The sequence below is a fragment of the Scyliorhinus torazame genome, chromosome 9 (assembly GCF_047496885.1).
Source record: "Scyliorhinus torazame isolate Kashiwa2021f chromosome 9, sScyTor2.1, whole genome shotgun sequence".
NCBI lineage: Eukaryota > Metazoa > Chordata > Chondrichthyes > Carcharhiniformes > Scyliorhinidae > Scyliorhinus > Scyliorhinus torazame.
The window spans coordinates 26,475,402-26,499,201 of record NC_092715.1 but is presented as its reverse complement, the minus strand read 5'-3'; the positions used below and the strand labels follow the sequence as shown (position 1 = coordinate 26,499,201).

Below are 23,800 nucleotides of genomic sequence, written 5' to 3'. Positions count from 1 at the left end.
CGCGGCGGGTGCGTATGGAGCCCAATGGGCTGCCGCACGGTCGGGGCCGTAGGCGCGGGTATTACGCGTGGCCACGTCTAGGGAGGCTGCTAGGGCCAGTGCCTCTGAGAGTCCTAGCGACTCTCTTTCTCGAAATCTTTGGCGGATTTGGGAGGAATTCATACCTGCAACAAAAGCATCGCGCATTAACATGTCCGTGTGTTCATTTGCGTTCACCGAAGGGCAGCTGCAGGCTCGTCCCAAAATCAGCAGCGCGGCGTAGAATTCGTCCATCGATTCTCCGGGACCTTGCCGTCTCGTCGCGAGCTGGTAGCGAGCGTAGATTTGGTTAACTGGGCGGACATAGAGACTTTTCAGTGCTGCGAACGCCGTCTGGAAATCCTCCGCGTCTTCGATGAGGGAGAAAATCTCCGTGCTTAACCTCGAGTGCAGTACCTGTAGTTTTTGGTCTTCTGTGACCCGGCCGGTGGCCGTTCTGAGGTAGGCCTCGAAACAAGTCTGCCAGTGCTTGAAGGCTGCTGCCGCGTTCACTGCGTGGGGGCTGATCCTCAGGCATTCCGGGATGATCCTGAGCTCCATAGTCCTTTTTAGGCACGCTTAATAAATTGTAGCGCACAAAGACTCCGTGAGACGAATAGAGTGAAGTCGATGAGGCTTTATTAAGCGTGTCTGTTCCCCCGCAGCTCGATAGTAGAATGGCCTGCGGGGGAGAACTCCGGCTTCTTATACTCCGCCTTCAGGGCGGAGCTAGAGGTCAACGGCCAACCAGGACCCAGGATCTGTCAGCCAATGACATTAGGGCTTCCAGTCCCACATGACCCCTAATACATACTACCACACCATTCTAAGGTATTACCTGTAATGTATCATGTTGTGCCTTGTGGGCTCCGCCCCTGGCTCCACCCCTTGAGGGGAGGTATAAAGAGCAGTCGCCCTGTAGGCGGCTCCCACTAACAGATCAGTTGCAGGCAGGCACTCTTCTAGTTGATTAAAGCCACAGTTTACTTCTACTCCTGGTTTCGTGTGAATTGATGGTCGCATCAATTTAATCAACTATTACCCCATTATGGAATCAGCCCTCAAACCTGACCGACTGGAACTCGATCCGCAGGCCGCAGAGGCGAAAGGGATTTTTTTTCCACTGGCTCCACTGTTTCAAGGTCTACCTCGCCGCCTCCTCCTCGCCTTCCGTCACCGACGATCAGAAGCTGAGCCTCCTCCATGCCCGGGTGAGCCATCGAATCTCTGTACAACCCGAGGAAGCCTCCACTTACGCAGACGCCCTCGCGATGCGACAGCGCCTCTACGTAAGGCCAGTGAATGAGGTATACGCGTGGCATCTCCTCATCGAAACACCCTGCCTCTTCGACTTCGGGAGCACGGAGAGCTTCATTCATCCAGACATGGTAAGACGCTGCTCGCTCCCAATCTTCCCGGCACATCAAACTATCTCCCTCGCTTCCGGGTCGCACCCGGTGCAGGTCCGGGGGTGCAGTACCGCAACCCTCGCAATACAGGGCACCGAGTAAGCCAACTTTAAATTATATGTGCTCCCCGACCTCTGCGCTCCTCTTCTTTTGGGACTGGATTTCCAGTGTAACCCAAGGAGCCTAACACTGAAGTTCGGGGGGCCCCTACCCCCACTCACCGTATGTGGCCTCACGATCATAAAGGTCGACCCTCCCCTGCTCTTCGCAAATCTCACCGCCGACTGCAAACCAGTCGCCACCAGAAGCAGGCGGTACAGCATCCAGGACAGGACTTTTATCAGGTCCGAGGTCCAGCGACTCTTGCGGGAGGGAACCATCGGGGCCAGCAATAGCCCCTGGAGAGCCCAGGTGGTGGTCTTCAGGACCGGGGAAAAGAACCAGATGGTTGTAGATTACAGCCAAACCATAAACGGGTATACGCACCTCGATGCGTACCCCCTTTCTCGGATCGTAGACATGGTTAATCAGATCGCGCACTACCGGGTGTTCTCCACGGTGGATCTGAAGTCTGCGTACCACCAGCTCCCAATCCGCCTGGGGGACCTCCACTACACGGCTTTTGAGGCAGACGGCCGCCTCTTCCACTTCCTCCGAGTCCCCTTTGGCGTCACGAACGGGGTCTCAGTCTTCCAAAGAACGATGGACTGAATGGTGGACCAGTACGGGCTGCGGGCCACATTTCCGTACTTGGACAATGTCACCATCTGCGGCCATGATCAGCAGGACCATGATGCCAACCTCCAGAGATTTCTCCAAACCGCCCGAACCCTTAACCTCACTTACAACAAAGAGAAATGTGTTTGCCACACAACCAGACTAGACATCCTCGGCTATGTCGTGGAAAACGGGGTTCTAGGAACCGACCCTGATGGTATGCACCCCCTCCTGCAACTCCCTCTTCCCCACTGCCTCAAGGCCCTGAAAAGATGCCTCGGGTTCTTTTCTTATTCGTCCCCAACTATGCGGATAAAGCCCGCCCACTAATCAAGGCCACCATCTTCCCACTGGCGGCTGAGGCTCGCCAGGCCTTCAGCTGCATCAAGGCGGATATCGCCAAAGCGGCAATGCGTGTGGTGGACGAGTCCGCCCCCTTCCAGGTGGAAAAAAATGCATTAGAGGTCGCCCACGCCGCTACCCTCAATCAGGCAGTCAGGCCAGGAGCATTTTTTTCACGAACTCTCATCACCTCCCAAATTCGACACTCCTCGGTTGAAAAGGAAGCCCAAGCCATTGTGGAAGCCGTGCGGCACTGGAGGCACTACCTCGGTGGTAGGAGGTTTACCCTCGTCACTGACCAACGATCGGTAGCCTTCATGTTCAATAATACGCTGCGGGGCAACGTCAAGAATGATAAGATCTTTAGGTGGAGGATCGAACTCTCCACCTATAATTACAATATAGTATATCGTCCTGGGAAGCTCAATGAGCCCCCAGATGCCCTGTCCCGCGGCACATGCGCCAGCACGCAAGATGACCGACTACGTGCTATCCACGTTGACCTCTGCCGCCCGGGGGTCACCCGGCTTCTCCACGACATCAAGGCCCGCAACCTGCCCTACTCCACTGAGGAGGTCAGAGCCATGACCAGGGACTGCACATTCTGTGCAGAGTGTAAGCTGCACTTCTATCGACCGGATAAAGCCCACCTGGTAAAGGCATCCCGGCCCTTTGAGCACCTCAGTATCGATTTCAAATGGCCCCTCCCCTCCACCAACCGCAACACATATTTCCTCAACATCATCGACGAGTTCTTCCGCTTCCCCTTTGCAATCCCCTGTCCCGACATGACCGCAGCCACCGTCATTAAAGCCCTACATAGTGTCTTCACCCTGTTTGGTTTCCCCACTTATGTTCACAGTGACTGGGGCTCGTCGTTCATGAGCGACGAACTGCGTCAGTACCTGCTCGGTAAGGGCATCGCCTCAAGCAGGACTACCAGTTATAACCCCAGGGGATACGGGCAGGTGGAGAGGGAGAACGCGACGGTCTGGAAGGCCGTCCTCCTGGCCCTACGGTCTGGGAATCTCCCAGTTTCTCACTGGCAGGAGGTCCTCCCCGATGCGCTCCACTCTATTAGGTCCTTTTGGGCCACAAATGAGACCCCTCATGACCGCCTATTTGTTTTCCCCAGGAAATCCACTTCCGGGGCCTCGCTTCCGTCCTGGCTGAAGCCCGTCCTGCTCGGCAAACACGTCAGGAGCCGTAAGTCCTACCCCCTGGTCGAGAGGGTCCAGCTCCTTCACACCAACTCCCAGTATGCATACATTGAACACTCCAATGGCCGACAGGATACGGTCTCCCTCTGGGACCTGGCACCCATGGGTTCCACTACCCCCGCCACCCCAACTTACCCCGCCCGACCTACGCTGACCAATGCCCCTGCCCCTATATGGCACCCGCACCCCCTCCCGCCCTCCAGTCCCCCTTCACCGCCCCACAGGAATGAAGCCCCAGAAGACACGCTCCCAGAGTCCACGTCTGTGCCCGCACCGGCGACTTCACTACCCACGCCAGCATGGATGGGTTCGACACCCGGGCCAGCTGCGATCCCAGAGCTTCGGCGATCACAACGCATGATCCGTGCGCCGGACAGGCTGAACGTATGAACCCTTCCCCCGCCGGACTTTATTTTTTAACAGGGGGTTAATGTGGTGAATGTTTTGCAGTAACCATTCACCATGTGCATATCTGTATCACGCTATTGCCCATGTGGGCTCCACCTATGGACCATTGTAAGGTAATACCTGTAATGTATCATATTGGTGCCTTGTGGGCTCCGCCCCTGGCTCCACCCCTTGAGGGGAGGTATAAAGAGCCCTGTAGGCGGCTCTCACTAGCAGACCAGTTGCAGGCATGCACTCTTCTAGTTGATTAAAGCCACAGTTTACTTCTACTCCTGGTTTCGTGTGAATTGGTGGTCGCATCAATGAGGTACGTTGGAGCAGTGGGAGCATCGGTTTGGTCCCCAATATGTGACAATCACCGGTTTGCCCCGGGGAACTTGGATGGGGGTGTTTCGAGTATGGTGAAGGGTGGGAATTGAGAGGATGGGGGACCTGTTCTTCAAGGGGAGTTTCCCTAGCATGAGGGCGCTGGAGGGGATGTTTGGGCTGGCAAGGGGGAACAAATTTAGATATTTACAGGTGCGGGACTTTTAGCGCAGGCAGGTATCATCCTTCCCACTCCTGCCACTAGGGGGATCCAGGGTAGGGTAGTGTCTCGGGGATGGGTGGGAGAGGGGAGGGTCTCGGACATGTACAAAGAACTAATGGGGGCGGAGGAGAAGGAGCTGAAACGTAAGTGGGAGGAGGAGCTTGGGGGAGGTGGAGGACGGCTTATGGGCGGACATGATGAGCAGAGTCAACTCAACCGCTACATGCGCCAGGCTCAGCTTGATCCAATTCAAGGTGGTCCACAGGGCTCACATGACAGTGGCCCGGATGCGTAGATTCTTTGGGGTGGAGGACAGGTGTGCAAAATGTGCGGGAGGACCAGCGAACCATGTCCACATGTTCTGGACGTGTCCAAAACTTCGGGGATATTGGCCGGGGTTTGTGGACGTCATGTCCAGAGAATTGAAAACAAGGGTGGCAATGAGTCCAGGGGCTGTTTAGCACAGGGCTAAATAGCTGGCTTTTAAAGCAGACCAGGGCAGGCCAGCAGCACGGGTTCAATTCCCGTATCAGCCTCCCCGAACAGGCGCCGGAATGTGGCGACTAGGGGCTTTTCACAGTAACTTCATTCGAAGCCTACTTGTGACAATAAGAGATTTTCATTTTCATTTCATTTCAGGTGGCGATTTTTGGGGTGTCGGAAGTCCCGGGAATCCAGGAGGAGAAAGAGGCAGATGTTCTGGCCTTTGCTTCCCTGGTATCCCGGAGACGGATATTATTAGCTTGGAGGGACTCAAAGCCCCCAAAGTCGGAGACCTGGCTGACTGACATGGCGAGCTTTCTCGGCCTCGAGAAGATTAAGTTCGCCTTGAGAGGGTCACTAGGGTTAGGATAGTGTAGAATAGGGGATCAATTAGGCGGGTCTTGGCGGGATGGGAGTCGGTGATTGCACTATGTTTCTTGTTCTTTGTACATTGTTTTTATATTGTTGTTGTTTGCAATGCCAAAAATACCTCATTAAAATTGTTTATTAAAAAAAAAAGATTTGAGACATCTGTTCTAATACCTCCACATCTGACTCAGTGTCATATTTGTTTCGATCAGGGACATGCAGAAAAGGCGATCAGGAAACTTCAACCTGGGGAAATTGTGTAGTTTTCTATGTGTTTATTTGTGAAGTAATGTTGGCTCTTATTTCTCATCGCTATTGTGCAGAAGACAGAAGTATCATTGTTCTAACATTGTTTTGCAGGATCAAGAAAACATCAGAGGAGTTTGTATTGGTGGTCGTGGTATTTGACTTCCATCTGTGCACATAGCCAGTAAGTATACATCATTTAAACCAATTGGATCGCACAATTCTTTCTTAAAGATCAGTTAAGCAAGTTGATTTCACAGCAGTGGGAGTCCTGAGGACCAATAGCACTCCAGAGCAGGGTAAGATTGGAAAGTGTGTGCTTTTGCTTGTTAATGGCAGTGTGTGGTTGGAGTGTGTGTTGATGGCAGTGTGGGGTTTATATGTTGTATTTATTTGTATGAACTAAGATTTATGGGGTTCGCTGTTTGCAATAACTTCCCCAATTGTAAAGCCTAAATGGTGTTCGAGACTTAACCATATGACAAGAAAGAACACTTTCATTGAATTCGCAAAGTATATTAACCGTTAAAATATAAGGGGCTAGATTCTCCGCTTCAGCGGCTAAGTGACGGCTCAAACGGAGAATTTGCGGCCGTTTTACGACCTGCAAATTGGCGGTGATCCCTCACCGACTCCGGGACCAGTGAGGGGCTAGCAGGGGTGCCGGGTGAAATTCCCGGCTTCCGCGCTGAAAACGGCCGGAGAGTGGCCGGGTCCTTGGCCGCACATGTGCATGGCGACGACCTGTAGCGGTCGGACCATACAACATGGCATCGGCCGTGCGCGGACCCGACCCGCCATCCGTGACCCTACAGGACCACCCCTGGCCACCCCCCACCAGACACCCCAGTTCTCGCGGAAGCCCTCCCGGGCAGCGGCACAGATCACGGCCGAATGTGGCGATGCTGGACACAGTCCACAGCCACCAGGCCAGGTTTCCGATCGCTCAAACCACACGTTGCCCGCGCGCTCAGGAACTCGGCCCATTGGGGGCGGAGCATCATGGGAGGGCCTGCCGATGATGCGCAAACGCCGTTGCAACAGTGTGCGGCGCGTAACGTGATTACGCCACTTCTGAGGTGGCGGAGCATGGCCGACTGGTATCAAACCGGCGGCGGCCCCAATTTGGGCGTTGGGGTGGATTTACCGGCCGATTGCGACATCGCCGTTGGGAAACGGAGAATCCCACACAACATATCCAAAAGATTAAAAACAGCAACGATACACAGCAATTAGCAGTAATTAACAGTAAGAGGAGAAAGTTTAACTTTAGCAATTGAATAGATTTCTCACCACCGTTCTCAGAGCAAGTCCTAAATTGACAACTTCGAAAAACATCGGAAACAGTTCTCAACGCTGCTCCATAAACATCTCTCTCTCCCCCTCGCTCCCCACATGTTTCTCTTTACATCTGTTCGTATCTCTATGAGCATCTCTTTCTGCCTTTCTCTGTCTCACTGCCTTTGCCTGCCTGCTTGCACCCTAAATGTCTTCTTCAGACCTCTTTCTTAACCTTACAATTTGAAAGCCCACTTCGACAATTGTTGGAAAAATAGCCAATTGGTCTTTAACTTGCCAATAATGAAATAATAATGGTTTTTAGCTAATTTTAGATCTTGTCCCAAAATTATGAAGATTCTTTTTCTAAAGCTATGTCTCTTATCTTGAGGTCGGCTAGGTCTCTTAGTCAAAGGCCTACTCAGTCCTCCATGCCAAGTTTAAAATGATCTCCTCATTCCGTGGCCTGAGATACATGCAATTCGCTTAGCACTTTAGACCATAAGGCCATAAAACATACGAGCAGAATTAGGCCACTCGGCCCATCGAATCTGCTCCGCCATTCAATCATGGCTGATATTTTCTCATCCCTATTCTCCTGCCTTCTCCCCATAACCCCTGATCCCCTGATTAATCAAGAATAATAATAACTTTTTTTTATTGTCACAAGTATGAAGTTACTGTGAAAAGCCCCTCGTCACCACATTCCAGCACCTGTTCAGGTCAGCTGGTACGGGAATTGAACCCGTGCTGTTGGCCATGTTCTGCATCACATACCAGCTATCTAGCCCACTGAGCTAAACCAGATAAAAGTCTGCATTAATATTCAAGTGCTATATGTTTATAATTATAAAAAGGTGTAAACCTTTTAAATTACATTTCCAGCTTTTCTAACTTACCTATTAATGAATCACTTATTCTTTATTGTCTCACAATTAAGGCTGCGTATTTAACTCATCTGGCTGGCTTTCAATATCACTGGTTTATCATTAATTTCAGCGGAAAATGGTTAAAAGTAGATTAATTTAAACTACGAAATGGTAGTCACACTAAAACTAGTGATTTTCGATGTGCCACAAGGTTGGAGTGCGATAATGGCAGTGTGAGGATTAATGACGACGGATATAAAAAGAACAAGATTAGTGAAGACAAATGTAGGCCCCTTACAGTCCAAAACAGGATAAATTAAAGAGGGGAACAGGGGAAGACAGAACAATGAAACAACTGGGATACGGACCCAGGAAGAGTAGAAGATTTTAGTTTAGATGGGTAACATGGTCGGCACAGGCTTGGAGGGCCGAAGGGCATGTTCCTGTGCTGTACTTTTCTTTGTTCTTTGTTCTAACTACTTTAGTTCCGCCTTCACAGAGGAAAACACAAATGACTTCCTACAAATGCTGAGGAATCAGGGTCACGTGAGAAGCAGGAATTGAGGGAAATTAGTATTACGACAAATGATTGCCGGAGATATTAATGGGACTGAATTAACCCATAATTTACATCCCAGGGTACAGGTCGTCAGGGTAACAATGGAAATGATGGTTGTCCTCTTCCAAAATTCTGCAGATTCTGGGACACTCCCGGCAGATTGGATGGTGGCAAATGGAACCCTGGTATTTGAAAAAGAAGGGTGGGAGCAAACATGGAATTACAGACCGGTTAGCCTAGCTTCAGGAGTAGGGAAAATGCTGGAGTTTATTGTAAAGGATGTGATAACAGGACACTTAGAAAATATCAACGGGATAAGACAAAGCCAACTTGGATATATGAAAGGAAAATCCTGTTGGACAAAACTACTGGAATTTTTTGAAGATGTAACCAGTAGATTAGATGAGGGTGAACAAGTCGATGTGGGGTATTTGGATTTTCAAAATTTGTTAAGTCCCTCATAAGAAGTTAGTGTGCAAAATGAAAGAGCATGGTAGTGGCAGCAATATATTGACATGGATTGCTGAGCATACAGGAAACAGAAAGCAGTAATAAATGGGCCATTTTTGAAGTGGCAGGCAGTGACTATTGGGGTCCTGCAGGGGATCAATTGTTGGGCCCCAGCTATTCACAATATGAGTCAATGGTTTGGATGAGGGAACCAAAAGTAATATTTCCAAGTTTTATGATGACATGAGATTTGGTGGAAAGGTGAGGAGGATGTTAAGATGTTTCAAGATGATTTAGACAAGTTGAGAGAGTGAACAAGTACGTGGCTGATGCAGTATAACGTGGATAAATATGAAGTCATCACCTACGGACAGAGAAACAAAGGCAAGGTGATATATAAATGGTGATAGTTTGAGAAACGTTGACATGCAAAGTGACCTGCGTGTCCTGGTACACCAGTCATGGAAAGCAAGCCTGCATGGACAGCAATCAGTTAGGAAGGAAAATGCTACGTTGGCCTTCATTGCAAGAGGATTTGAGTGCAGGAGCAAGGATGTCTTACTGCAGCTGTACAGGGCCCTGGTGAAACCATACATGGAGCACTGTGTGCAGATGTGTTCTCCTGACCTGAGAAAAGATAGAAGCAAATTAATGCGGATGCTGGAATCGGAAACAAAAATAGAAAACGCTGGACAATCTCAGCAGGTCTGACAGCATCTGTGGAGAGAGAAGGGAGCTGACGTTTTGAGTCTGGGTGACTCTGTCAAAGCTGGAGTGAACTGGAAAAGGGGTAAGGTTTATACTGCAGTGGGGGTGGGGGGTGGAGTGGTGGGGCTGGATAGGGAGCCAGTGTAATGTGGAGATGGACAACGATGTCGAGGGCAAGATAAAAGGAATGTAAATGGAGGTGATTAAGACTGAAAAGGGAGCTGATAGTGGCACATAAAGAGATTAGAATGTGTGAACGGCAGAACAAAGTTGAGCAGTGTGTCAAAGGGCAACTAGGAACAATTGGCCCAAGTAGAGTAGGGGGAGGGGGGGAACATTGGAAAAACAGATCAATGGAAGGAACTAAAATAAATTGATAGAAATAAAAATAGGGTGAAGGTGGAGGAGAGAGAGTTCACAGTCTGAAGTTGTTGAGATCAGTGTTTAGTCCAGAAGACTGTGATGTGCCTAATTGGGAGATGAGATGCTGTTCGTCCAGTTTGCACTGGGCTTCACTGGAACATTGCAACAGGCCAAGGGCGGACATGTGGACGTGAGAGTAGGACGTTGAGTTGAAATGGCGATAGGAAGGTCTGGGTCCTGCTTGCGGACGGATCAAGGTGTTCTGCAAAGCAATCACCCAGTCTGCGTTTAGGCTCTCCAATGTATAGTAGACCGCACTGGGAGCATCAAATGCAATAGACTAGATTGAAGGAGGTGCACGTGAAGCGCTGCCTCACTTGTGAAGAGTGTTTAGGGCCTGAGATGGTGAGAAAGGAAGAGATTGTTAGACCTTCTACGCTTGGATGAGAAGGTGCCATGAGAAGAGGGTGAGGTGTTGGGAAGAAAAGATAAATTTGCCATAAAGGGAGTGCAGGTAATGTTCACCAGACTGATTCCCGGGATGGCATGATTGTTGTACAAGAACCAAATCACTGAATATATTTAAGAAGTGTTATAACCTGCCTGCTGACCATTGGCTGGGGACTAATGACAATCCCACAATCCTGCGGGAGTATGAGCTTCCCCAATGAGGGGGGCGAAGAAATCATTAGCAGACTCCCTGTTAAATAAAGCTGGCCAGTTTGGAACCAGCAGGAAGGAGTAAGCAGCAAGCGAGGTTGCTGCTGCTGTTGTATATATATGTTATTGTAAATAAATGTTATTTCTTTGTATCCTTAAAACTCATGCTGGATTCTTCGTGGCCCTCACAAAAATAAGGAAATAGATTTGTAGATTCTTTTAAAAGAAAATATATTTATTAAAGTTTTTTAACACAATTTTTCTCCCTTACAAACAATAACCCCCCCCCCCCTCGTAACAAAAAAAACCGAGAAATCGCGCAGAGCAAGATATATACATGGCAAAATGATATATTTACACAGCTTTGTACACTGGCCCTCACCGGTACGTGCCAGTTTCCCCAACCCTTCATGTTATCTCTTGCTCATCCACCCTTCCAGGCAGTCCCCCCTTTCCCCTCCGCCCCTCCCCCCCCTCCCCAAGGTTGCTGCTGCTGCTGACCGACCTTCCTCTAACGCTCCGCGAGATAGTCTAGGAACGGTTGCCACCGCCTGTAGAACCCCTGCGCAGACCCTCTCAAGGCGAACTCAATCCTCTCCAACTTTATGAACCCAGCCATATCATTTATCCAGGCCTCCAGGCTGGTGGGCTTCGTCTTCTTCCACATTAGCAAGATCCTTCGCCGGGCTACTAGGGACGCAAAGGCCAGAATGCCGGCCTCTTTCGCCCCCTGCACTCCCGGTTCGTCCACTACTCCAAATATAGCTAGCCCCCAGCTTGGCTTGACCCGGACTTTCACCACCTGAGATATTGCTCCCGCCACTCCTCTCCAGAACCCCTCCAGTGCCGGGCATGACCAAAACATATGGACATGGTTCGCCGGGCTCCCTGAGCACCTTCCACATCTGTCCTCTACCCCAAAAAACCTACTCAACCTCGCCCCCGTCAAGTGCGCTCTGTGGACCACCTTAAATTGTATCAGGCTGAGCCTGGCACACGATTTGTAGATTCTAAAGGTGTCAAGGATTACGGGGAGAGCGCGGGAGTGTGGTGTTGAGATAGAGGATCGGCCATGACCATATTGAATGGCGGAGCAGGCAGCAAGAACCAGGTGGCCTACTCCTGCTCTTATTCTCTTTGTTTCTATGTTTAAGATGAAGAAAATACCTAACTTGACTGAATAATGATGATGAAGTTTAAGACATGCAAAGGAAAAAATCAAGGGCAGTGAATGAAAAAAGGAGCAACACCAGGAATGATACCGCTGCTGCTACAGTTATGAAATACTTAGCCACCTTAGCAGACTCTGCGCTCAACCTGTGGAACCCAGGAAGACCCACAATCAGTGATGCCATTGGAATGCCGAAGAATACTAAGTCACAGTGGAACACAATCCAGAAGACGTCACACTGCACAAGATCGCGCAGTAAACACTGAGTCCACCTCTGGTCACCAACGACGGAAATGCTCTGCCTTGGAGGCGGAGCAGAGGAAAGCCACGGAGCTGGATCCTCAACTTCCTGGTGTTTAAGTTGTAAGGAAAACCTTGAGGACCTTGGCTTTTCCGGTGTAGAGGAGAATGCTCGCGAGGTGGTCTCGCAGCAATATATTAAACTGTAACCTGATGCAACGAGTAAATCTGGAAAATTTGTTCAAACTACACTTTTGATCAAAGGGTTTTAGATTGAAAATAGAAAACAAACTTAAATTGCGACCGACATTAGGAAACTTTGCCTTACACTCATAACCATCAACACTTGGAGCGGACTCCCAGATACAACTGGAGGGTCGCCAAACCCTCTGGCATTGGGAGGCGAGTATACATTGGAAAGCTAGTATACATTGGAAAGCTAGTATACATTGGAAAGCTAGTATACATTGGAAAGCTAGTGTACAATTATAGCAATAATTCGGAAAGCTAATAGGATGTTATCATTTATTGCGAGGGGAAGTGATTAAAAACGTCGGGAGGTTTCAGTTGTACAGGACATTGGTGATGCCACATCTGGAGTAGAGTGTACAATATTGGTCTCCTTATTTAAGGAAAGATGTAAATGCGTTAGATGGAGTTCAGAGAAGGTTTACTAGAATACCTGGAATGGGAGGGTTGTTTTGTGAAGAAAGGTTAGACAGGCTAGGCATGTATCTACCGGAGTTTAGAAGAGTAAGAGGTGACTTGATAAAAGCATATAAGATGCTTTGGGGTCTTGACAGGGTGGTTGTGGAGATGAGGTTTCTTCCTGTGGGAGAATCTAGAACTAATGGGCCGCTGCAGTGGTGTTCTCACTGGACTAGTAATCCAGAGACCCAGGTAATGCTCAGCCACAGGTTTGTCCTTCTTCTGAACACATGCTGAAGATCTGAAAAAATAAATATTTTCCTCCACAGCGAGTCGATGCGGAATGTGTCCTGGTGAAGGAATGCAATAGCGTGGAACATGGGGAGCGTGCGTCGCTCCTGGAAAGAGTCATCATAGGCTTAACGGGCCAAATGGCCTCCTTCTGACGTGTATGGTGCTGTGTTTCTATGGCTGGGGCAATGTGAGGATGGGCTACGGGTGTTTATAGACGGGGGTGGTGCAGATCGTTTTCCCTCCATGTTTTGAACTGACTCAATCGGTTTAACGATCCGCTTTCTTTCTGGTGAACAGGAAGGTGAGCTTACTCCGTGACTTTGTGGAATCTGAGTTCTTTGTTATTGACGGTGACTCTTTAATGATGACGTACATTCACGAGGCGTCCCTCGACCCCGGGCAGCAGCTCCACTTTTTTTATCTGGTGGAGAGTTTTTTGTTCGACTTGACGCAAAAAAAGGCAAAGTACGTCATTGCATTCTTTACGGTAAGGATGAACCTCACCTTCCATCACTTTAATAGTTGTATAAACATATATAGGTACAAAAAGCAGAGCGGTTGGTGGTGCAGTGGTGATATCCTATCTCTCGGCCAGAAGTTCTGGTTTTAAGTCCCGCTCCCAGACTTGGTAACTAGGAAGGTGTGTTCATATTGTAGCTTAAACAGGTTGAATATCAACCTGGAATTATTCCAATCCTGGTGGCAGGTGGGACAGGGAGAGCTTCCTACTCAACTGTATTGCAGCACTTTTCCGAGGATGATTATGGACCATTCGATGGTCACCAAAGCCCTCTTTACAGGGCGGCGTGATAGCACAGTGGTTAATACTGTTGCTTCACAGCGACAGGGTCCCGGGTTCGCTTCCTAGCTTGGGTCACTGTCTGTGCGGAGTCTGCACGTTCTCCCCATGTCTGCGTGGGTTTCCTCCGGGTGCTCCGGTTTCCTCCCACAAGTCCCGAAAGACGTGCTTGTTAGGTGAATTGGACATTCTGAATTCTCCCTCAGTGTACCCGAACAGGTGCCGGAATGTGGCGACTAGGGGATTTTCACAGTAACTTCATTGCAGTGTTAATGTAAGCCTACTTGTGACAATAATAAAGATTATTATTATTCTGATTATTAGAACATGGTACCTGAAGGGTACATATAAGGATGGGGAAAGCTTGGAGAACCATGTGAAGAAAATGCACTTCGAAGCACAGAATGATAGTCACATAAAACAGAAGGCCATTCTGTCTATCATGCCTGTGCCAGCTTTTGATAGAACTGGCCAATTAGACCCACATTGCTTGCTCTCTCCTGATGGCCCTGCAAACTTTCTTCAAAATTGCAGCTTATAAAGGTTTCAGCCACCTCACCTCAGAAGAATGTATTTGTCTTTGAAGGGCAGCACAGAATGACACAACGTTCAAATGGCGTTCAAAAGCAATCTCAACAAATACATGGATAGGATGGGTATAGAGGAATATGGCACTAGGAAGTGCTGAGGGTTTTGGCCAAGGGTGGTATCATGACTGGTATAGGCTTGGAGCGCCGAAGGGTCTGATCCTGTGCTTTATTGTTCTTTGTTCTTTGCTCTTCTTTGTTCTCAGTTGTTCTTTGGCCTTTGTTCTTTTTTGTTCTTCTTTGTCCTTTGTTCTTTGTTTTTGTTCTTTGTTGATCTTAGTTCTTAGTTGCTCCTGTTTTTTGTTCTTCTTTGTCCTTCTTGCTCTTGTTCTTTGTTGTTCCTTGTTCTTTGTCCTTTATTGTTCCTTGTTCTTTGTTATTTGTTCTTTGTTCTTTTTTTTGTTGTACTTTGTTGTTCTTTGGTCTTGTTCTTTGTTCTTAGCTGTTGCAGCACTGAAGGAGGCCATTCGGCCCATCATGTCTGCGCCGGCTCTCTGACTGAGCCATGCACCTCGTGCCTTCCCCCCACCTTCTCCTCATAACCCTGCACATTCTACTTTTTCAGATGTCCATCTGATTCCCCCGTAAATGCCTTGAATGAACTGGCTCCCACCACACGATCAGGGAGTGCGTTCCAGATCTTATCCTGGCTTCACTTAGGCTGAGACAGTTTCGAAGACACGTTGCATCATCATGGCTTTTACTCTTTTGAGTTTAGGAGAATGAGGGGCTGACCTGATTGAGGTGTTTAGCATGTTAAAAAGATGTGATAGAGTTGATAGAGAGAAACTATTACCTCTAGTAGGGGAATCATGAACACGAAGGCACAGTCTTAAAATTAGAGCTGGGACATTTCGGAGGGAAATCAGGGGGCACCTTTTCACACAAATGGCAGTGGTAATTTGGAACTATCTCGTTCAAAAAGGCTGTGAATGCTGAGGGGCAGAGGGACCTTCCAATACTGAGATTGATAAATAATTATTGTAGAAGCAGATCAAAGGATACGGAAGAAAGATGGGTAAATGGAGTCATGATCGATATGATTGATGAAGCAAGTCAGAGGGTCTGAATTACCTTCTCCAGTTTCTAATGGTTCTATAGATCTCAGTTCTCCTCATTCCAATTATCTTCCTGAGATTTAACGCAACTATGTGCTGTTTGAGTTGTCAAAATAAAAGCGTGGTTCTTTTGATCCTTTTATATCCTCTCGATATATCACACCTTATATGTCTCCATTATAACAATGCCCAGTGTGCTAGAAATGACACCAACAACCAATTTAAGAGTACGAGCTTGCAATGTGGTTCACCAATAATTGCTTTAAACTACATATAGCCATATGCAGGAACCTGTCCTCTGCAGGCAAAAGGAACATGTCCAGGCATAGAATCATAGAATTTACAGTGCAGCCCATCGAGTCTGCACCGACCCCTATCATCCACCATTCCACTTAGGACTTCCCTCTTCAGGGGCTGGTTAAGTGGGCAGCCCATTTAGCCCATCGAGTCTGCACCGACCCACTTAAGCCCACACTTCCAACCTATCCCCGTAACCCAGTAACCTTTTTGGGCACTAAGGGCAATTTAGCATGGCCAATCCACCTAACCTGTATGTCTTTGGGCTGTGGGAGGAAACCAGAGCACCTGGGGGAAACTCACGCAGACACGGGGATAACGTGCAGACTCCGCACAGACAGTGACCTGAGCCAGGAATCGAACCTGGGACCCTGGAGCTGTGAAGCAACTGTGCTAACCACTGTGCTACCGTGCTGCCCTTTCACCTTTCATGAATTAAGCAAAGTGGGGCTGGACTATAATTCCCTCGAGCAATCTCTATGCAAACATCTTGACCAATCAGAGCTGACCCACCAACCAATCAGCACCCTTTTCTCATGCAGTATAGATTGTTGCTCCCTTTGAAATTTGGCATTCTTGCGTGTGTCCTGTTGAGTATGAGACGGAAATCTTTGACAGCATGTCTCTTTTTTCCCCCCAGCAATACTCAAGTCTCTATAATCCACCAATTTCCTTCAGAATTGAAATGAAAATGAAATGAAAATCGCTTATTGTCACAAGTAGGCTTCAAGTGAAGTTACTGTGAAAAGCCCCTAGTCGCCACATTCCGGCGCCTGTTCGGGGAGGCTGGTACGGGAATTGAACCGTGCTGCTGGCCTGCTTTGGTCTACTTTCGGAGCCGGCGATTTAGCCCTGTGCTAAACCAGCCCCTGAAGAGGGAAGTCCTCTGTGGAATGGTGGATGATAGGGGTCTCACGGACAACCTGCGAACTAACATTCTCTTAATTTAATCTTGATTTGTCCATGTTTTCTTCACAGGACGCTGAATGCATATGGAACCAAAGTTGCCTTCACCTCTCAATGCGGACCGCACTGATTGTCCACCTTCAGCACAACACAAAGGTCCCAGTCCACACAGAGTTCTCCAACTGCTTTGATCCAAAATGGAAGGACTTCTTAGATGAGAACCACCCCTATTTTCTAGTGATCTCCGACAAAGCTTTTCCCACACGTAGAAGGCATCGTGCCACCGGAATATTCCACATCTTGATGCTTCACACACTGGGACACAGAATAAACGTTGTCCTGGCATCCGGAATGACCCAGGATATTCTCCGAGTATATGGGTATCACACCTGCAGCAAGCCTTCCATTGTTTCAACATTTCAGAAGGTAAAAGAGAATTGCTGCAAAAATATTTTTATCTTTCTTTCTGTCAGTCATGGTAGAGTTCTTGGATAAATAACTAGTCAAATCTGATATCCATCTGTTTGTCTGCCTATTTGTCATAACTTTATCTTTTGTTGAGCTATCTAATATCTGTTGATCAGTATGTTATTTAGCTCACTTTTAAAACTCAAATCCTGGTATTCAAATCCCTCCAAGGCCTTGTCCCCCACACCCCCACCCTCTCCCTGCCCTATTTCCGTAATCTCCGTAAACTCATCTAATTCCGGCCTCATCGGGGGCTGGTTTAGCATCGTGGGCTAAACAGCTGGCTTGTAATGCAGAACGAGGCCAGCAGCGCGGGTTCAATTCCCGTGCCGGCCTCCCCGAACAGGCGTCAGAATGTGGCGACTAGGGACTTTTCACAGTGACTTCATTGAAGCTCACTTGTCACAATAAGCAATTATTATTATTGTCCATCCCTGATGTTAATTGCTCAACTTTCGTTGGCTGAGTCTTCAGTTGCCTCCAAAGCTCTGAAATGTCCTCCCTCCCTCCCTATCTCCCTCTTTCCTCCTTTAAGACACTTGCTAAAACCCACCTCTTTGACGAAACAGTGGACCATCTGACCTTAATATCGCTTCATGTGGCTTGGTGACGCATTTTGTCGGAAAATGCTTCCGTGAAGCACTCACAGAATCTTTACAGTGCAGAAGGAGGCCATTCAGCCCATCAAGACTGCACTGACACTCTGAAAGAGTATTCTACCTAATCCCACTTCCCTGCCTTGTCCCTGTAACCTTGCACATTCTCTCCTTTCAGATAGCAATCCAGTTCCCTTTTGACTACCTTGATTGAACCTTCCTCCACCACCTTCTCAGGATGTTTGTTCTAGACTCCAACCACCCTCTGGGTGAAAATAGTTCTCCTCATATCACTTTGACTCTTTTTCCCAACTATATTAAACCTCTACCTTCAATTCTTGATGCTCTCCTGAGAGGGAGCACATTCTCACAATTTCCCCTGTCCATACCCCTCAGGATCTTGAACACCTCTGTCAAGTCTCCTCTCAGCCTTCTTTCCTCCAAGACCCAACCTCTCCAGTCTATCCTCACAGCTACAGTTGTTTATCCCTGGAATCATTCTTGTGAATCTCCTCCATACTCTCTCCAATGTCTTCACATCCTTCCTCAAATACAGCACCCAGAATTGGACACAATACTCCACGTGAGACCTCACTAGTGTCTAATACAAGTTCAATATGACCTGCTTACTCTTGTACCCAGTGCCCTATTAATAAATCCTGAGATACTATATGTTTTATTAATTGCTCTCTGAATGCCCCCTGCCATCTTCATTAACTTATGTACATGTACACCGAGGCTCCTGCACCTCCTTTAAAGTTCTCCCTTTATTTTATTCTGTCTCTCCAGATTCGTCCTGCCAAAATTAATCACCTCTCACTTCCCTGCATTGAACTTCATCTGCCACTTGTCTGCCCAATCCACCAACATGCCTATGTCACTTTGAAGTTCAACTATCCTTATCATAGCTGACAACATTTCCAATCTTCATATCATCTGTAAATGTGAAACCATGGCCGGGATTCTCCCCTACCTTGCGGGGCGGGGGGTCCCGGCGGGTTGGAGTGGCGGGAACCACTCCGGCGTCGGGCCGCCCCAAAGGTGCGGATTTCTCCGCACCTTTAGGGGCCAAGTCCTCACCTTGAGGGGCTAGGCCCGCGCCGGAGTGGTTGGCGCGGCGCCGGCCGGCGGGAAAGGCCTTTGGCACCACACCAGCCGGGGCCGAAGGGTCTCCGCCGGCCATCGGAAGTTCGCGCATGTGCGGGAGCGTCAGCGGCTGCTGACGTCATCCCCGCGCATGCGCAGGGGGGGGGGGGGTCACTTCTGCATCGGCCATCGCGGAGGCTATGGCCGAGGCGGAGGGGAAAGAGTGCCCCCACAGCACAGGCCCCCCACGGATCGGTGGGCCCTGATCGCAGGCCAGGCCACCGTGGGGGCACCCCACGGGGCCAGATCGCACCGCGCCCCCCCCAGGACCCCGGAGCCTGCCCGCGCCGCCAGTCCCGTCGGTAAGGTAGGTGGTTTGATTCACGCCGGCGGGACTGGCATGGCAGCAGCGGGACATCGGCCCATCGCGGGCCGGAGAATCGCCGGGGGGGGGGGGGGGGGGCCGCCGACCGGCGTGGTGCGATTCCCGCCCCCGCTGAATTTCCGACGCCGGAGAATTCGGCGGCCGGCGGGAGCGGGATTCACACCGCCCCCCGGCAATTCTCCGACCCGGCAGGGGGTCGGAGATTCCCGCCCCATGTCCTAAACACCACAGTCTAGGTCAGAAATATATATCAGAAAGAGCAGGGACCCAACACTGACCCCGGCAAACTCCAGGACAAACCTCCAGTGCTACCCTCTGTTTCCAGTCCCTCAGACAACTTTTCAAAGTGCCTACTTTCCCTTTAATTCCATGAGTGAGAATTCTGTTCACCAGTCTGTTGTGTGGCACTGTATTAAATGCCTTCTGAACATCCATGTACACTGCATCAACAGCATTGCCCTGGTCAACCTTGGGGCCACAGTCTGAGGATACGGGATCGACCATTTGGGACAGAGATGAGTGGAAATTTCTGCTCCCCGAGAGTGGCGAGCCTGTGGAATTTGTTACCACAGGAAGAGTTGAGGCCAAAAACATTGTATGTTTTCAAGAAGCAGTTAGATATCGCACTTGGGGCTAAGTGGATCAAAGGATATGGGGGAAGATGGGTTTCGGCTATTTAGTTGGATGATCAGCCATGATCATAATGAATGGTGAAGCAGGCTCGAAGGGCCGAAGGACCTCCTTCTGCTCCTATTTTCTATGTTTCTATGACATTGCCGGCAATGCTATCTCTTTGAAGGTGACCCGTTGTTCAGCCGCCATCATTTCTGCCAACTTTTGATACCAACTCACTCAATTCAGGTGCAGTCTCATCCCATCAAAGTTGGCTTCACCCAAATTGATTAATTAATTAACTTGCAAATTTGTTTCTCTACATCCCTCCCATTAGTTTCACTACACCGATCAGTGTTACTGCCTCTTTTTCATTCCTTATTTCTAGCCAGAGAGATTCTGTCCTTGACACTTCTGAAACATCCTCTCTCTCCAGTACTGTCGTGCCATCTTTAATCAATACTGATTAAATTAAGTGGTGGGGCAGGGGAGGGCTCACTTGTAATGGAAAGTTAAAGGAGAAGGTAGGGGTGCAGGTTAATGATGAGGTGCATTGTTACCAGAAAATAAAAGGAAGGGGCAGAACGTGTGGACGTCATATTGCACCAAGGAATCAGACAAGGGGAGGAAAATTTGATAATAGAAGAAACTTAAAGTCTTTGTGTCTGAATTCACAAAGAATTCGGTACAAAATTAATGATCTAACAGTGCAAATAGAGACAAGGGGGTATGATTTGGTGGCGATTACTGAGACATGGTTACAAGGAGACCAAGTCTGGGAATTGAATATACAAGAGTACGCAGCATTTTGGGAGGATAGACAGAGAGGTAAAGAAGGTGATGTAGCTTTACTGGTAAAGGAAGGAATCAGTGCTATAATCCTTGATTCCCATACTGATTAAAAATCCAGTTGGGTTTTATGATGATCGCACATCTTCACGGCAATTATCTTTTTTCAGGACATCATCTTTTAACTTCCAGCTTCTTAAAAATTGAACTCAAGTTTTGAAAATTGGCACTAAGCCCCTTGGAGAAGTTGTGGAGGGGGGACTAATGCCTGTGTAGCTAGGCTGTCTCAGTGGGTAGGCAGCCATGCAAACGAGCACCAGCAAAGAGGTTTGCTATGGAATCAGGAAGAGGACGGCTGAGGGTTGCTGCTGCAGCACAAGATCACGTCTCACCCCCCTCCCCCACCCCACAATCACTCACATCCTCACCTCCACCAACACATCCCCAATTTCATTCTCTTTTTCCATGCCCCTCCTTCCACCCCCTCCCCCCCCATCAAACTTTCTGGGGCTCGCCTGAGGGTCGCAACTACAAACTGATGCGATGGTATTGAGCAAACTGCACCTAACCCAAGAGCACCCGATCATCACCCTCACAAGCCTCCCTGCCCAGACCCCTGACAATGACCTTTATCTCCGTATCCCGGGAACTGAGCTCAGAGGGTCTTGTGCAGCACCTCTTCTGGCTACCGCAGTGCTGTTGCCGGAGGGACTGGAGACCTACCGGTCAATTAGCTCTCCGAAGCGAGATTTCCTCCCGAATGAGGGGTGGAAATTCCGCCTCATGTCAATCAATGCTTGTTAGAGTGTAAAATGGCACCGGGGCTGTCAGATTGGTTGGGATGAAACAAAGCGTTTATTAACAGGGGGCTTGAGTTTAAGAGCCGCAGGGTTATGCTACAACTATACATGACACTGGTGAGACCACATTTGGAGCATTGTATGCAGTTCTGGTCACCTCACTATAGGAAGGATGTGGAAGCATTGGAAAGGGTGCAAAGGAGATTTACCAAGGTGCTGCCTGGTTTGGAGGATAGGTCTTATGAGGAAAGGTTGAGGGAGCTAGGACTTTTCTCCTTGGAGCGGAGGAGGATGAGAGGCAACTTAATAGAGGTTTATAAGATGATGAGGGGGATAGATAGAGTGGACGGTTAGAGACGATTTCATCGGGTGGATGTAGCTGTTACAAGGGGGGCATAACTATAAGGTTCGGGATGGGAGATATAGGAGGGATGTCCGAGGTAGGTTCTTTACACAGAGAGTGGTTAGGGTGTGGAATGGACTGCCTGCTGTGATAGTGGAGTCGGACACTTTAGGAACTTTCAAGCGGTTATTGGATGGGCACGTGGAGCACACCAAAATGACAGGGAGTGGGGTAGCTTGATCTTGGTTTCGGACAATGTTCAGCACAACATCGAGGGCCGAAGGGCCTGTTCTGTGCTGTAACGTTCTATGTTCTATGTTCTAGGTTTTGGCTGAGGTACATGGTTATTTGGTTGTGTGACCTGAACGTGGGTTTTAACAAATCCCTCGCTGATGCTGATAAATGTGCAATAAATGTTGGCCAGGGTGACTCAATATTTTCTGTTCAGGTCAAGGGCTACAGAACCAAGGCAGGGAGTTTGAGTTAAAATATGGATTAATCATGACTTAACCGGATGGTGGAACAGGCTCAAAGGGCTAACTGAGCTCTTCCTCCTCCGCCGTCAACTTGTCAGTCACTCCATTGACTAAATTTTCTTAGAGTGAATGAAAGTGTTTTTTTTTTCCATCTCATAACCATCTCTGAATTTTCTGCTTTCCTCCCAAACAATGAAGAATAAAGCAGATTTAAAATGCATCCACGAACATCTGGTGAACCTGGCACCCAAGATTTACGATCACGTGTTTTATACAGGACACAAGGAAGAACTGGTGAAGAGAATGCAAAGTGAGGTAAGATCACGTTCTAGTCGGCTGTGGAAGTCAATGAAACCGGAAAATTAGATCTCTTTATAAATATTGTTTGCATGTGCCTGGATTCTTCGGTTGGCTTGGCCCCTGAGGAATGGCAGGGAGCACATTCCCACCAACTCTGCCCCGCTGCCATTTTACGCTCCAACAAGCATTGATTGGCATGGGGCGGGATATCCACCCCTCATTCAGGAGGAAATCTCGCTTCGGAGAGCTAATTGACTGGTAGGTCTCCAGTCCCTCCAGCAACATCACTGCAGTGGCCAGAAGAGGTACTGCGCAAAACCGCCTGAGCTCAGGACCCCAAAGAGCGGCACGGTGACTCAGTGGTTAGCACTGCTGTCTCACAGTGGGCCTTGGGTCATTGTCTATGCGGAGTCTGCAGGTTCTCCCCGTATCTGTGTGGGTTTCCTCCCACAGTCCAAAGATGTGCAGGTTAGGTGGATTGGCCATGCTAAATTGCCCCTCAGTGTCCAGGGATGTGCAGGTTAGGTTACATGGTTATGGGGTAGGACGTTGTGGACATGGGTAGGGTCCTCATTCAAAGGGTCAGTGCAGACTAAATGGGCCGAATGGCCTCCTTTTTACACTGGGCGCGCTGGCTAAATAGCGGAAAAAGCCCAAGTCGAGGGGCTGGATTCTCCGATTCTGCGGCTATATCTGCAGGATCTGTCTGGTCTTCTGGCCAGATGGTCAGCGCCGCCCCCATGCCGATGCTCCGTCTGGTGGGGGGGGGGGCTAGCAGCCGCGTTGCGTAAAGCCCCCGGCTTAACCTGCGGATACACCCAGAGAATGGTTGGGTCCGTAGCTGCGCATGCGCAAGGCGGCGGTCGTGCCGAGCAGCATGCGCCGGCCGTGCGGGGCCCCGGCCTGCCCCCCTGTAACCAGCCTCGCCACCCCAGAGCACTAGTCCCCCCAGTCCCCGCCGAAGCCCTCCCTGCCAGCGGAACGGCTCCCCCCAACTACGGCGGTGTACTCCCCGATAATGCCGTTTTGGCGATTGTTCTGCCGGTAATCCCGACGTAAATGGGGATTCTCCGGTCGATCGCCGAACGAGATTTCGTCGTCGCCAATCGGAGAATCAAACCCCAGATTCATGCCGGGCACGAATCAGTTTGCCATCTAAGCAGCCTGGTCCCGATGGAATGAATGAATTTCTCCGCATTGCCCCTTGACATTCAATGGGATTATCATCACTGAATCAACATCCTGGTGGTTACCATGGACTGGAAACTAAACTGGACCAGACCGTAGCTACAAGAACGGCCCAAAAGCTAGAAATCC

At 49.2% G+C, this 23,800-nt stretch overlaps 1 protein-coding gene across 1 annotated transcript in view; it reads left to right on the top strand.

The window, feature by feature from the left end:
• The window catches only part of LOC140429126 (probable ATP-dependent RNA helicase DDX60), a 205,073-nt gene that overhangs the window by 29,060 nt on the left and 152,213 nt on the right, over window positions 1-23,800 (top strand). The window contains exons 2-5 of the mRNA XM_072515726.1: window positions 5,856-5,925; window positions 13,279-13,468; window positions 16,701-17,054; window positions 22,382-22,498. Coding sequence (XP_072371827.1) covers window positions 5,856-5,925; window positions 13,279-13,468; window positions 16,701-17,054; window positions 22,382-22,498 — 731 coding nt within the window. The remainder of the gene's footprint in view (window positions 1-5,855; window positions 5,926-13,278; window positions 13,469-16,700; window positions 17,055-22,381; window positions 22,499-23,800) is intronic.